At 44.6% G+C, this 16557-nt stretch overlaps 1 protein-coding gene across 3 annotated transcripts in view; it reads left to right on the top strand.

The window, feature by feature from the left end:
- ACSBG1 (acyl-CoA synthetase bubblegum family member 1) overlaps positions 1 to 16557 on the top strand; it is a 628810-nt gene that overhangs the window by 520857 nt on the left and 91396 nt on the right. For all 3 annotated transcript variants that reach the window (XM_086959413.1, XM_086959412.1, XM_086959411.1), the window contains exon 9: positions 2068 to 2249. In XM_086959413.1, coding sequence (XP_086815539.1) covers positions 2068 to 2249 — 182 coding nt within the window. The remainder of the gene's footprint in view (positions 1 to 2067; positions 2250 to 16557) is intronic.

Below are 16557 nucleotides of genomic sequence, written 5' to 3'. Positions count from 1 at the left end.
TTGAACACACATCAGCAGTCAAAAATTAATGGTCTCCATTCAGACTTTGAAAACCACATACAATTCACTTACCTTCAGTAGGAGTTGGAATCTCAGATGTATCAATGTTTGTTACTCCAACTACAGCCTCAGTCAACAGTGTGGCTTCCACCATTTCTTCCAGGGGAGTGTTGGGTGTATCCCTGGGTGTTCCGCCTCCAGTAAGCTTAGCAGATTTCATTCTCTTGGCAAGCTTCTCTTTTGCACGGCTGCGCAGGTCATACCACCTTTTTTGGAGATTATTAATATCCCGATGTGCCACTCCTACTGCATTGACTTTGGATTGTATGGCAATCCATAGGTTCCTTTTCACAGCCTCACGGACCTTCAGAGACAGCTTACCAAAAAGCTGCTCCTGTCTTGCAGTCACCTCCTCAATGAGTATTTCCAATTCTTGATCAGAAAACTTAATTTTTCTTTTTCTGGCTGGCCCCTCTTCAACTGGATTCTCATTTTCCATTTTCAAATACAAAAGTGAGGCACAGACTGCAGCAGCAACCTCCAGGGAAAGCTCACACAGCAAACTGCCAAACCACACCTTCAAAGTAGGGAGCAGCTGCGCCTGATTGCTGTACTGGCTTTCAGGCAGTTGAGTCAATGAGATGCATCATGTGTGTAAATTCGCAATTTGCAATATCGCAAATTGCGAATTCGCAATTAAGAATTCGCAAATTTAATGCCATTCGCTTAAAATTGCGATTTTTACCGAATCGCATTAAATTTGCGAAAAAAATGATGCATTGCCATTTGCGATTCCTTATTTGCGATTCCTTATTTTTCGCAAATAAGGAATCACAAATTTAAACGTTGATGCATCTACCTCTAAGTGCCCTCGGGCTCCAAGAGGCCTTTGTGAAAACAACATTGGAATGTTGCTTTGCTGGCCTTTACCGGCCCGTAGGAGCACGGAGCACTCCATTGTCTTCAGTGGAGTGCTCCACATTCCAATGTTCTAATAAAGATTCAAACAAACGTGGTAGGGAGCAAACTGCATAACATTCCAGCACCCAGTTCAGATGCATTACGTAAAATGCAGTCCATGAGAATACTTACTTACAAAAAAGTCTTTTGTTTTCACCTTGGTGGGAGCACGCTGTGCTGTGTATCTCTAAAAACATGTTTCAAGATAATTGTCCTTCTTCAGTGGAAAGTAAGAGTTCGTTTTAAGGGTGCTGGCTTTTACAAAGTGGAATCACAGGAACAAGTAGGTTTTTCAAGTAGTTTGTTCGTAGGAAAACCCCCGAGATACTGCTGCATGTAACTGCAAATTCCAACTGCTCACAGCAATTCCCACATTCCAGCCCAGGTAGAAATACAAACATTCCATAAGAATTAAAGGAACATCTTCTTAATAACATACATGGATGTAACACTGGCCATGCTGCTTACAGTCTTCTCAGGTCTCTGTACCTCTCACTAGGCACAGGTGCATCGACCAGAGCTTGTCACCTCACCAGCTCAAAGGAACCTAATTAAACAAAAGAGTTGTGAGGCACACTGCCTGACATCCCAGCACCCAGGTCGCTCAGATGCATTATGGTAACTGCGGTGCACTATAACACTTCAATTAAAAGTCTATTATTTTCACCATAATTGGTACAGCCACTAATGTGTATCTCTACACACGTGTTTCAGGATAGTTTTCCTTCTTCGGTCGAGAGCAAATCTGCATTTTAAGGATGCTGGCTGTGCTGCTTAAAGTATTTTCAGTAAATGGTGATCTATGTTAGTAGGGAGCAGCCTTATGCATTCTATAATGTCATGAGAGTAGCTCTGTGTTATTAGCACTACACATCAGTCTTTGAAAGTGATACTTCATAAACCCGCCCACCACAAAATACACCACAAAAAAAACTTTTATAACAGAATCTTTCCCTCTATAATAATAATAATATTAAGGCACCTGCCCGCTTTTCAAAGCTTCTTTTGTGCCTCCAGTTTTCCTGGAGATGAGTGGGTGAACTCTAGAGTCCATCAGCCGTATACAGCCTCCTTGACATTTCGGTTTCAATTTTATTTTCCAAACAGGGAAGTTTGGTGAACACTCTGAAAGAAGCTAAACCCACATCGCACATGGGAGTCCCTCGGGTCTGGGAGAAGATTATGGAAAAAATTAAAGACGTCACAGCGCAATCTGGATTTCTTAAAAAGAAAATGCTGTCCTGGGCGATGTCTGTGTGCTTGGAACGAAACCTAAACAGCCAAAGAAGGTAACCTGCAGCGTGCAAAAACCTATGTCAAGTGTCCTTCTGTGTTCAGTTGCCAGGATCACAATGAGGCCACATTACTTGTCAAGTGCGATGTTTACATTTTCAGTGATTTATTATCTAGAAAATAATAACGGGCAGCCATGCCATAATCAAGAAGCCTTTTACAAAGTTACTCCCGGACATTTGATGTCCCTGCTTGTATGTAAAATAGCAATTGTAAAAAAAAAACAATACAGTGGAACTCATTGTTCACTTCCGCATTGATTTTTAAATTACGCCCTTACTAAATTGTATAATGCAGGCACTGCGTCATATAGTGTATTTTGTCAATGCAGTGATACAAGTGACATACATAACATGCATTGGTAAAGCCAATACGTCACAGCCTTTTTACAATTCTTATTTTGTCATGGTTTTTGCATCATTTTTTTGCTCACATTGCCATTCCAGTTTGGACCCAGCCACATGCAAATCAGTCTTGATCCTGCGCCCAATGGGAAGAGTCCAGCCTGAACTGCCAGGCCAGGTCCTCCCTGGACTGGAAACAAGCATCCTAGGATTGGTTTTGGGCTTTCAGCCCTCATCAGCCAGGATAGCTTGACTCCAGTGGCATGGAGAACACAGGACCTACGTCTGGACATACCCGTCCCACTCGGGATGGCAAATGCAAAAAAAAACAATTGATGGACAGAATGCAGAACAATGTCATACATTCACCCCAGTACAGCCCTCATCAGCCAGGATAGCTTGACTCCAGTGGCATGGAGAACACGGGACCCACGTCTGGACATACCCATCCCACTCTGTATGACAAATGCAAAAACAACAGTTGATGGACAGAATGCCGAACAATGTCATACATTCACCCCAGTACAGAGATATGGGCCTAAATCCATCGTTTTTTTGTTCACAATGCCATTCCAGTTTGGACCCAGCCATATGCAAATCAGTCTTGACCCTGCGCCCAATGGGAACAGTCCAGACCGAACTGCCAGGCCTGGTCCTCCCTTGATTGGGGGTGAATGTTTGCATTGTCCAGCATTCCGTCCATCAATTGTTTCTTTTGCTTATGTCGCCCTAAGTGGGAATCCCATGAGTTACTCTGTAGACACTTTACTTGGAATCCAAGCACAGGTAATGAAAGGGCGGCCGGGTAACTGTAGGCAGAGGTTAGCATATGCGTTTGAAGGTCCAGTAAGCTGCAGGTTCTGTCAGCTTCAGATGACTGCTCCACCTGAGGGTATAATAAGACATGAGGTTTTACTTGATATGCCATCTAGGAAACAGAATCTTCAGAGGTTTCTTATGTGTGACCTCAGATCCCTCGTGAAACATTCATATCAGATATGGGATATGCTTGACACTCAGGATCCAGACATGTGCTTCTTTACGGAGACATGGCTAAATCCGGCGAATCAACCAGTAAGTTTACGCTGTCCGGGATGGTCGTTTATCGCCCGCCCGGCAGCGATGTGGCGTTTAGAAATGCTTTTCCCGACATTGTTGGCCTTTTGGTCGCAGACTGTGCCAACTTTTCCATCATGGGCGATTTGAACCTGCATTTCGACACCCTCTCAGGCCTGACAGTGCGCTCCATCTCCTCTGACCTAGAGGCCTTTCAACTTCCCCAGATGGTCTCCCAGCCTACCCATTCGGGGGGACATATTCTGGATCCCCTGTTTACCAATCTGCCGGGGATTACAATCACCTCTATCTCGCCGGTGGAATGGACTGACCACTTTTTGGTGTCCATCCTATGCCCGGTCTTAGCCACCCCTTCCATCTCCTCGGCTAGACGGGTTCAGAAGAGGGCCTGGAAGAAGCTTAGGTTAGAAGACTTCCATCGTCTTCTATTAGAGGAGCCGCTGGGCCCGTTGACGGAGGTAGAAAAGGGGTATGACCTCTTCTGTTCCTGGATTACTAGGGCCTTGGACTCTCTGATACCTATTGTATCTACTAAAATCAACTCCAGAGAGTCGAGCCCCTGGTACGATAGTGCCCTTCGGGCCCTAAAGGGTGCCTGTAGACGGGCTGAGAGGGCCTGGAGGAAAACCTATGGAGCTGATCTAAAAGCTGCATACGCCAGGTCCGTCAAGCTCTACCATCGGGCTATCTGTCGAGCTCGAGCGGCTTTTTATGCCGCGGAATTCCGGAACAGTACTAATCCGTCGAAAGCCATCTTTAAGGCCGTAAAAGATCTTATGTCAAAGCGGACTACCTCTACGACCGTAAGCTCTCTTTCCCACTGTGAATCCCTTGCTTCCTACTTTCTGGGGAAAGTCCAAGCTATTTATCGGACATTCCCTAGCATAGGGTCCGGTCGGGAAAGTATCAATGGGACCCACCATCAGTCTACTCTGCTTGTCTTCCCCCCCCTTACCTTGGACGGGTTTGATAAACTTGCGTTGCAAGTCAAATCTGGATCTCCATCCGATCCAGTAAGGCCTGCTCTCTTTCGAGATCAGGCTTTTATGGGACGTGCAGCTGTATGTTCCCTCGTCAACCTTTCCTTGGAAACGGGAGTAGTTCCAGCTAAGTGGAAGCAAGCTGTGGTGTCCCCAATTATCAAAAAGCCCTCCCTGGACCCGGCCAAGCCTGAAAGCTATCGCCCCATTTCGTTGCTACCTTGGCCAGCCAAGATCACTGAGGCCCATGTCAACTTGGCCCTGTCTGAACATCTTGTACGGACCAATGCCCTCGACCCCACACAAAACGGATTCCGTGCCGGCCACAGCACGGAAACCGCGTTACTTGTGATGGTGGAACATCTCCGTGCAAGGTTGGATGCTGGTCAAACGGCGGCGCTTATATTGTTAGACCTTAGCGCCGCCTTTGACACGGTAGACCACAGCATCCTCCTGCATCGGCTTGAGGAGACCGGCATTGGCGGTCAGGTGTTGCAATGGTTCCACTCCTTTCTAGATAACCGCTCCTTCTGTGTTGCCATCCCTCCCTTCAAGTCCAATTTCCAACCGCTGGCCATGGGGGTTCCGCAAGGGTCCTCGCTGAGTCCCACGTTGTTCAATCTTTACGTGAGACCGCTGGCTGATGTCGCTAGGCAGTGGGGCCTAACTTTGGTCTCATATGCCGACGACACACAGCTGGCGGTTACTCTCAGCGGGGATGCGGAGACTGAGGCCCCCAGGTTTCAGTCTGGACTGAAGGCGGTGGCTAGCTGGTTGACAGGCAACTGCCTTCAGCTAAATGCCACAAAAACGGAGGTGATGGTTGTCGGTAAGGGAGTGGAGCTGTGGGGTGACCAATGGTGGCCCTCTGAGCTGGGACCCACTCCGACCCCGGTATCTGAGGTGAAAAACCTGGGGGTCTGGCTGGATGCGGGCCTCTCCTTTGTAGGGCATACTAAAAAAACTGCGGCCTGTTGTTTCGGTCTCCTAAGGGGCTTGAGACCTGTTCTCAAGTTCTTTGACGCCCCGACCAGGCAGCTGGTGATCCAGGCAACTATCATCTCCCGCCTGGATTATGCCAGCTCTCTTCTGGCTGGGGCTAACCAGGCCGAGCTAACCCGTCTGCAGCGGGTTCAGAATGCTGCGGCGAGGGCGATTGTCGGCCTGCCCAGATTCAGCTCGGTGGCAACTGTCCTTCGTACCCTACATTGGCTCCCTGTCAGGAAGCGCATCCTTTTTAAGGTCTTGTGTCTCGCTTTTAAGATTCTGAGAGGTATTGGCCCGGAAATCCTATCCAGCTGTCTTTCCTTTTATGTTCCCACCCGCACCCTCCGTTCCCAGGGTTTGGCCCTTGCGGTGGTCCCCAGATTTAGGCTTAGTCGCATGGGTGGCCGCTCGTTTAGTGTAAAGGCCGCGTCAGCATGGAACTCCCTTCCTGTTGAAATTCGTCTGATGGAGGACCTCTTGACTTTCCGGAGGGCTTTAAAAACTTTCCTGTTTTAGCTGCTTTCATGTTTTTAGTTTCCTGTTGTGTTATGTTCTACCTTGTCTCTGCGCCGGGACGCCCCTTGGCTGGGGTATCTGTGCGCATAATAAATCAATATAACATAACATAACATAACATAATAACTCCGGCCATACCAGAGAAGTACAAGTTCATTCATCTTGATAGAGAAATAAAAACAGGAGGGGGGATTGCCATAGCTTTTAAATAGCAATTGGTGGTGAGTTGGATAACCACAATTAGCAATGATTGTCTGGAACTAGGGATTTTTAAGGTTACTGTGTCTGTATCGGACTGTTGGTATCTACCCTAATCTACCGGCCTCCGGGCCCAAAAGCTAAATTTATCGACCTTTTGACAGAACGCATTCCTTTGTATGTGTCGGCAACACACAGATTCATCCTATTGGGAGATTTTAATTTTCATGGGAAAATCAGACAGAGCCGGAGGTGAATAAACTCCTATCCTCCCTAGAACAGATGGGATTAACGCTAAAAACAGAAGGTGCTACTCATATTGCCCGCCACCAATTAGACCTGGTCTTTTCGAATATGGACCAGCTTCTGTGCAAGACCCCCGAACCTCTCCCTTGGTCGGATCATTCTCTGATTGAGATTAGTGTGCAGTACCCGGACTCCTGTGCAGTCAACCGCCCTGTTTTAACATGTTCTAAGCTGGGCAGGAAATGGCATAAATTTACTGCAGCTTCCTTCGACGAGGTCTTTGCCCCAGGCCCCATTATACATGCCTATGAGGCTGGCGCTAAATTGGAAGCCTTTAACGCCACCTTGGAAACAGCATTTGATATGATTATCCCCATGCAGAAACAGAGTGGTATGACTAGGCGGGCATCGGCCCCTTGGTACACAAGGGAATTTTTTTTAAAAAGAGCCTTTTGCAGAGGCCTGGAAAGAAGCTGGCGTGCAAACAAGACAATATAAAACAAAGTGCCTTATAGACAGGCATTGGCCAAATACCACGTGAACCTAAAAGAGGCTAGGCGGCAGTACAAAGCAACTCAGATTGAGAGTGCCAGTAACTCCGCTAAAGCACTGTTTGGGATAGTAAAAGAGTTTGTGTGCCCTAAAGTATGTAGTCAAGCCCCGACGATCTCACAGGAACTATGTGACTCTTTAGCATTCTTCTTTCATAATAAAATCGCTAAAATCTACGAGAACTTTCCCCTATTAACCCCGCATAATGAGGAGGTACTTAGCATACTAGAGAAGCAGGTTGTAATGGTGGCATGCTCTCTGAGCAGCTTTACATTAATTTCGATAGAAGAGGTTCTGAAAGGCCTTTAGAAACTTTAGAACTTAACTTCCAGGAAAACAAGACTCATTGGGGTCTGCCGGACCCTCTGGGAGGTATTTAAGACAGTGGTTAGGGGACAGGCTATTTCTCTGACCGCTGGGGTTCGGAAGGAAAAACAGGCAGCACTAGAAGGGCTAGAGAGCGACATTTTGTAACAAGAGGGTGAATTAGGCAGGGAAGAGTTGGAAAGTGTCAAACACACATTGAACGTTAAAAAGAAAGAATATTTATAAGACGCATATCTGTGATCATACGTGCTCGCCAGTGGGGGTGGGGTGGGGTGGGGGAGTCTGCATACAGTTTTGTTGTTCATCTTTGTTTTCATATCTACATATCTACAAAATGTACCCAATGATATTGTCCTATTTGTAAAATTGTCAATATCCTGTTTCATGGAAATATATGCCGGGCCTTTGCCCAAGTGGTACTATAACACTTCAATAAAAATGTTTAAAAAAAATTAAAGAAAGAAAGAATAGAAAGACTTTAGGCCATATGTAGGAAGCCAAATTGCGATTGCAAACACTGAAATGAGCAGAATTTCAGAGTTTGCGATCGCAATTTGGGCAGTGTGTTATGTAGCAGACAAAAACCTACTCACAAAATAAGGAATCACAAAATTTGCGATTTCCTATTTTGCGAATGCATTTAAGGAATCCTAAATTGCGATTCCTTAAATGCAATGTAGGAGGCACCCAAGTTGTGTGATTTTATCTTAAGGAATCGCAAATTACCACCAACTTCAGGTTGGTGGTAATTTGCGATTTCTTTAAAAAATTCACTTTTTTGCATTTTCAAAGTGCAATGTGGCGCACATACATGCCCTTAGGGTATGTATGTGCGCCACTTGTGCCCACATGCTTATTTCAGGGGTGCAACAGGGAGTCCTATTGACACCCTTGCAACCTTGAAATTGTACTCTCAATTTGCGATTCTCTAATTGGGAATCGCAAATTGAGAATGTTTTCTCATTCATTCCTATGGGCCTTCTAGCCCATAGGAATGAATGGGAAGATATTCCTTATTTGCGAATCTCAATTTGCAATTCGCAAATAAGGAATATGTAGGATTAGCAAAATATTTAGCAAATCCTACCTACATTGTGTTTTGCGATTCTCTAATTGCGATTCCCTATAAATCGCAATGTGAGAATCGCAAAAACCGTTTTATCTACATATGCCCCTATGTAACTGAGGCTGCAAAGACACCGAACAGAGCAAAACACAACAAGATTAATGAAGTTGGGGACAAGGCAGGAAAACCACTCACCTGGCTCAACAGGCAAGAACAACCGGTTAGACTAGTGTTCGGAGCTAGTGACAGAGAGAGGAGAAACAATGCATGACCCGCAATAGATAACGGCAGAGTATGCCGCATATTATGAACAAATTTACTCAACTACGAATACCTTTATAGAAGGGGAATCAAATGAGCTACACATGAAATGTCCCTTCCATCCCTAACCACAGAAGATCTGGAGCTATAAGAGGGAGATATAAAGAAGGAAGAAGTAGCACATGCAATCAGAGGACTTAAGTCCAGTAAAGCAGGGGGGCCTAATGGCATTCCAATAGAACTCTATAAATTGGCAACAAACACGATAACCCCGCACCTGGGAGACTGTTGAGGGTCAGGACTGCTGTAAACTTCCTCTTGACCAGCGATTGGCTACAGTAGTGGTCATCCATAAAGAAGGCAAACCAAGAAGTAGCTGCTCCTCGTACCGCCCCATCTCGTTACTTAAGGCTGTAGCTAAAATCCCAGCCAAATTACTTGCCTCACGCTTAATTCAGATCATCTAGAAACTCGTACATCTCGACCACTCTGGCTATATGCCAGGAAGGAGCTCTTCATTTAACTTGTGCAGTCTTCACGGAGTACTGAGAAGAATAAACAAGAGAAGACGCAAAAGTAATGTCCTTAGAATGGCATTTGACACCATTGAATGGAATTATTCATTCGTAGTCATGGGAAAACTGGTGTTTGGTCCCAATTTTATTGCCTAGCTTAGACTCCTCTTTAGTGACCCACTAGCACAGGTAGTGGTCAATGGTACACTATCCTCGTCCTTTGCCCTACGAAGAGGGACAAGACAACGCTGCCCACAGTTACCACTACTCTTTGCCTTAGTATTAGAGCCCCTTGCCGCATGTATTCGCAGAGATCCCTTGATCAGGGGGCTTCGTTGGACTTGAGATTGGGAAGTTCGAATATCTCTCTATGCAGATAATATACTCTTATATCTGACCTTCCCTAAATTCACGTACATAGAGAAATAAATATATTAACTAACTTTGGGAAATATTCAGGCTACAAAATCAAATGTCTAAACAATGAGAGGTGAGACTTCCCCTTTTTCTAGGAACTGTGAGGCAACGATAGCCAGCGAGGGAATCAGATACCTGATAATCTACATCACCACTGACCCCAAGCAATTTTACGACCGGAATCTTCTGCCACCACTACAGCGCCTGAAAAGCGTGCGGCTCTGGAAAACCATTCCACTAACCCTACTGGGATGCACGCCTTATTTAAAATGATGGCGCTTTCATGCTTTATTTTGTATAACAAAACACACCATTCCCGGTCCCAACCACTTATTTTAAAACAATGGAAAGCGAACAGAGAGAACTTCTATGGGTTGGGGAGCAGCCTCGAATTGTCATGCAAAAACTGGTAAGGTGATGGTAGAGTGGGGGGATAGGACTCCCTGACATACGTAAATATCATTGGGCAGCACAACTGACGGCTATCAACCATTGTGCATATCGTCCATTTCATGAGCCAGGATATAGAATGGACAAAATGGTTTTGCACGCGGGGAGGTATGAAAGGGTGCTCTATATTATACCAGCATGACTACAGCTCACAGGCCCTACCAAACACACAGTTCAAGTCTGGCACGCAGCCAAAAGGAACCTGGGCTAGTCATCAAAGATTACACAGGCCAGCCCATTATGAGTCACAGAACAGCTGGGGACATTGAGACACACCAAGGGATTCGATAAATGGGACTTAATAGGAATCTCTCAGCTGGGAGACTTATGGCTCGAGGGAGGGGTAATCCCTTTTGCGCAACTACAACGTGAGTAGGACCTGGCCAACACAGAAATAGTTAGATACATGCAGATTAGGAATGCTGTCCAAGGGGCAATTCCCAAGGAGGGGTTTCTCCCTGAATCCTCTCCATTGGAAGACAGAATTTTATTAGGCTATATGAGTCGGAAAGTGATCTTCCTAACCTACCAAAAATTGATTAACAATGCCCCTATCCCCTCTCCCCACTCAGAGGAAGTTGGAAACGGGATGTGGGGGAGCGGGACAACAAGGACTGACGGAAAGCGATGGCCTCCCCGAGGGAGGTGTCGATTTCCTCCAGGTTCAGACTTGTACAACATAAAATTCTACACAGAATATATTATTCATATCAAACACTGACCAGAATTGGCTATAGGGAGGATTCAAAATGTCGGAGACTATGTCGCCAGGAAGGCATGTTTTTTCATATAATATGGACTTGTGTTTATATCCAAAGGTACTGGGAGTGGGCCGTGGGCTGTCTAGGAGAGGTACTAGAGGCAAAGCTGGAGCCAGAATCCAAATGGTGCCTCTTAAATATATGGGGTGACACAGATCTAAAAAGCAAAGAAAGAATCTGGGCATTGCTTAGAATGGCAATAGCAAAGCGTAACCTATCTAGGTCATGGGGGGCCCAAGGCGCCATCATTTCAGGCTTGGATAAATGATATGGACTGGTGTATGCTGGCTGAAAAGACAGTATATAAAAGCCAGAGCTGCCCAAGGAAATGGGAACAGGTGTGGGGCAAATGGAATTTGTATAGGGGGAACGTATGTACTCCACCATTAAATGATACTCGCTCCCGAGATAGAGAGCATTAGATTAGAGCAGCAGAGACATGATAAATGCACACGATAATGCAAGATGTGACAGATGTGAGGCTTACTGAGTTTGTGAAAGATCTCTACATGTTACCACAATACAGCAATGTATAGATGTTTCCTTTTGTCATCAATAGAAAGAGTTAAAAAAATATATATTTATAAACCCCTAACTGCCTTTTCTCCCAAGTGCTGAGCTCTTTTTTTGACTATTTGAGGTAGTTTGTGCGAAACCTTTTGTCTGCGCCAAGTCTGCGTCCTTTTTTCCAACATCCTGAGGATTCTACAGGTTACCAGGGTTTCTTGATTTCCCAGGAGGGGAACAAAAAATTGGAAAAATATAGCACAATTTTGACTTTTTGGTGAACAATGGTAAGTACTCTGGAAAAAAGTATCTGCTCTTTTTCGCTCAAATTTTCATTAATGAACGGATTGCTGTACTAAAGTCACCATCTTCCCAGCTTTCAGGAACAAGCAGAGCTGAGTTAAAAAAAAACACATTTTCTTACCACAATTATGCCATTTTTCAAAGAGATCTATCTACCCTTCATTACCCTTCCCACCCTGAACCCCTTAAATCCCGTTTTTTAAATGTCATAAGTATGACATTTAATATATATATTTGTAGCTGCGTGTTAAAGTACAGCGGAGTAAAGGACCACAAAAGGGCCTCTGTGGTAAAGTTCAGCAGGGAAAAGACTGCCTGGCAGAGGGATACTGTTCCAGCCCTGTACCAGGAGTGTCCTCTTAGTTGAGGTCAAGCTCCACCCAGGGACCTCTGAGATTACAGCCACTCCTCCTACCATCCTCTCCCCCTCCCCCTCCCCCCCCCCCCCCCCCCCCCCCCGCCTCCCCACATCCTTTTCACGTCGCCTGCTTCTAATTTAGGTAACAATATGAGGTCCCTCGTCTTCAGCTCCCCTTGAATGTACGAAAACTATTGCCTTAGTACTGCTCTAATGTAATTTAACAAAATGATACGAAGGCGTTTTGTGAGTTAGAAGAGAAAGTGCGACATCTGCTGGCTGCATAGGCAAACAACAGCGTTTAAAAACATTCAAAACTAATTATGACAAGCATTTGCAATGCAATAGGTTTCGCATTTGTGAGAGTTAGATCTATTGGTGTTGTAAATGTATATGCTTTCATTTATGCATACTCGTGCCCTTCCCTGGGTGTACTCCTCTGCGCTAAGACAATACATCTGCAGTAGTACACTCTGAAAGTACCAGATATTAAAAAAAGCTTCACGTGGCTCTCGGGTTCCTTCAACAGGAAAGTGTGGGGGTGGGTTGATTTAGAAACAGAGGAAAGCGAGAGGAGGAAGGTAGTGGGTTTTAAAAGAACGGCAAGCTGGTGGGTTATAAAAATATAAGATGGGGCGGAGGTGAAATAGAGAGCATGAAAATTATTTTGTTTAAACCGAGTTCCTGCAGGAGTATTCAGTGAAAAGACACAAGCCACTGGTGGCAGTACTTGGCGCAGGCCAGGCTCCACTGCAGGACAAAGACCACGAGGAAGACAGACGAGCGGAGGAGGCGATAACCAATAGAATCAGGAAAAGAAGAGTGACATGGGAACAATCCAATGGCAAGTAAAGGTAAGTAATGGGCAGGCGCTAAGCCCCTAAATACTTTTTGTATTTAATGGAAGAGATTTTTGAAGCACAGCGCAAGCGCTGTGCTGTCAAAAACTAAAAACAAAGCCTTCAGCCTTTTCTATCTATGCACTCAGGATCTAGAATAGTGACCCCTTATCCCTACTGCCTGCCCATGCACTGCTGCAGATTAAGAAAGAGTTGTAAACACACCTATTTAAAGAACACTACATCACAATGCAGTGACAATGCAGCAACCTTCTACCTCTCCTATCACTCATCAACAGTATGCTTTCCTTTGAATCTTTACAGTGGCTACGCTTGTGTATCATGTACAACATAAATGTTTTTTTACTGTGAAAAATAGTGATGGCAATATTAAAATCTGAGTAATGTTTAACTAAGTTTCTTGATACCTGTTTAAAGAACTGATACACACTGAAGATCAGAATCCCAAGATCATTGCAAATTATTTCAAACCATGCTTCGTATGCTACACCTTAACCCTTTTGGGCTCATCATTTTCAAAGGCTTACAAATTTAAAAATGCAAACTATCCTGCAATGCCTTTTGTTTAATGAAATAAAGAAAAGCCTTTGCAGATGCAATAATGAGTCCAAACCAAGGGGGTCTAATGATCCCATTTGGTTAGTAACGCAGAAGGGGTTTTCTTAGTATTGGCGAGAATTACTATCAAAGGTACAGGCATCGTACTTCACTACAACTATGTTTGTACTATCTGTTTTGCATACCAAGACCGTATAGACGTATACACATGTAGTGCTATAGGTGTTAAGGTAAGAGTGGATGGAAATGGGTAATATTCACTGCAATGTTGGAGGCAGAGTTTAAAAAAATAAGGAGGGTCAAAGAATTCACAAACTCATAAACGTCGATTTGTTTTCTCATAAACTACATGTAATTTTCACCAAAACAATAATAATACAAGTATTATGGGCAGGCGGGTTTCTTCTTGAAAATCAAGATTTAAGATTTGTGAGATAGTTGCTGCTTACAAGTGTAATTTGTTGGGAGTCAGTCATGAGAATGATGTAAGACAAATATATACATGATACAAAGAGTTCCCAGCACAAGACTGTTTCAAAGCTGATCTCTATAAAAGCTATACAGGATCCATTGAGTACAAAATACACTCAGGTTTCTGTCATGAAACAGTTCAGAGTCACTATCACGAAATAGCTAGCTTCAGTACGAACTTGAATACAAAATGCTTGTTAATTGCTGGCAACCAAACAAAACTCTTGAAAGAAAATTACACAGAGGCTTAGTGTATAAAGAAAGAGTCATGAGATACGGAAAGATCAATAATCAGTAACTATGCAAGCAATACATCCATAATAAAAACTTCACAGAGCTGTACTGTTGTCGGTGTGGAAGTGCATTTTCAGACACATGCAGCGCCATGTTACCCGAGAAGGCTGCACCATGGTGTGTATCAGGCGCGCAACACCCATTGGGCTCACGGGGCGTAGACAGCTTCGCAGGCTGAGGAGCATCTAATTGCAGCCGCACCAGAACATTTACTTGCACATGAGGCTTTTGTTGTGTGTTCACCCCTTCTTACTCATTCATTTATCCTTTATTTCAATCAAATAGATCATAAAAGGTGACATTCAAAAAGTTAAACAGTACAAAAAGGTATTACAAATCTGTCAGCAATAATTAAAAGGACTTTACAGTTTCCTGGTGAACAAATCAGACAAGTCAGGAGTTTACCAACATACATCACACGTTAGTTTTTTTTAAAATGACAGAAATTTTGTGCACTGTACTTCAGTTAAAAATATAAATACATTAAAAAGGATTTTAAAACTGTGCCAAGGCTATATCAGTGCATACAACGAGTACGAATGTACCACATCGCAGTTAAAAATTTGGCTACCGCAAACACAATTTGGGGCGATACATCCGTTTTTAATATTCTGTAGGCAGGCAAGTATTGCCTGAACCCCAAGTTTTTAAGTAGGGGAACAAGCCAATACTTCCTTGGTTTCTGGTAAGCCTTACAGAAGAAGATGACATGCAAATCGTTTTCCTGTTGATGCCAGCAGGGTGGACATAGCTCTGGGGAGGAGGGATGGGACCAGGTACTACTAAATGCTTTAAGGGGGAGTGTACCATACCTCCACTGTAAGAATAGTTTTCTTGTCAGAACAGGGCTGATTTTATCAAGGACAAGTACCTGTTGATAGGAGTCTTTAATTTTAATAAAAGAATGTGTTAAGGACCCCATACGTGAATTCTGTAATGATGCTGTTGTTTTGAATTCAAAGTAGACTTTTGATAAATGTTTACGGGATACCCTGTTACAAGCGTTGGCTGGATCCAGCCACATTTCCGGCCTTCCCAGTCTCTCACATGTCTTTTTTTATATATTTCAGCCAGGGAATGTTCATTGAATTTGGTAGAAATAAAATCTCTTGCAACTCCTTCCTGTAGCTCATGAGTTCTGGGGTACTCCAAATTCGCCGCCAGAAAGGTAGGGGTTTTAATCCCAGTTCTTCCTCGATGGTTCTTAAGCCCAGGTCTAATCTGAGCGGAAGAAGTGGGGTACTTGGCGGTAAGGCCACCATCTGCCTAATGAATTTATTCTCCGTGGTTGTTAGACTTTGGGCGGGTATGTGGCCCCACAGCTCCCCCCGTGTGTAACTGCCCCCGAGCCTGCATTTTATAAATTTGTATGCACTGGCCAGAGTGGTTTGCGGGTTGATTTGTTTGCCATCCTTGCAATACCACCCGTTAACTGAGCTAGTTTGGTGTTGGCCTTTGACCGATGTGTGTCCCAGGTCAAGTTTTGATTGATGGTCACCCCTAAGTATTCAAATGTGTTGACCCTCTCTAATCTCAATGTACCTATGGTGGGATTGGGGCGTGTTGCGTGAGGAGGACTAAGAATCATATATTTAGTTTTCAACATATTGATCTCCAGTCCCCTATCAACACAAAAGGCTACGAAGCCATCCAAAACCCGTTGTATTCCCATCGGGGATTTAGACAGCAGCAGGGTGTCGTCCGCAAACATAATAGCAGGCACCCTGCTGCCGCTGAGCTTTGGAGCATCAATGTCAACTATCCTAGTCAGGTGGTCAACTACCCCGTTGACAAAGAGGCAGAACAGGGTGGGTGCACGCAACCCTGCCTCACCCCCCTGTCAACGGGAGATCTCCCTGAGAGCATCCCATTTTTACCACACCTGACCCGGGCGTAGTTGTCTTGGTGTAGTCTTATCAGGATGTTCAGGATGTCCGAGGTAATACCCATCTCCAGCAGCACTGTCCATAGTCTGGATCTTGGGACTAAATCAAAGGCGGCACGCAGGTCTACAAAGACCGTGTAGAGGCTGCCTCCCTCGATTATAGCAGTTTTCCAAAACAAAAGATTGAGTCGGAAAATCTGATCTGTTGTTGAGATCTTCCTTCGGAATCCAACTTGGTAGGAGGTGAGAATGGAGAACTCCTCCATCCAGTTTTGGAGGCGATCAAGTATCAGCCTACCAAAAAGTTTTTGGGACACATCAATGAGGCTGATGGGCCTGTAGTTGGCTGGAAGCAGAGGCGATTCCTTCTT

This window comes from Lissotriton vulgaris, chromosome 2_2, assembly GCF_964263255.1.
Source record: "Lissotriton vulgaris chromosome 2_2, aLisVul1.2, whole genome shotgun sequence".
NCBI lineage: Eukaryota > Metazoa > Chordata > Amphibia > Caudata > Salamandridae > Lissotriton > Lissotriton vulgaris.
Note: the sequence above shows the minus strand (reverse complement) of the source record. Positions and strands in the feature narration are given on the sequence as shown.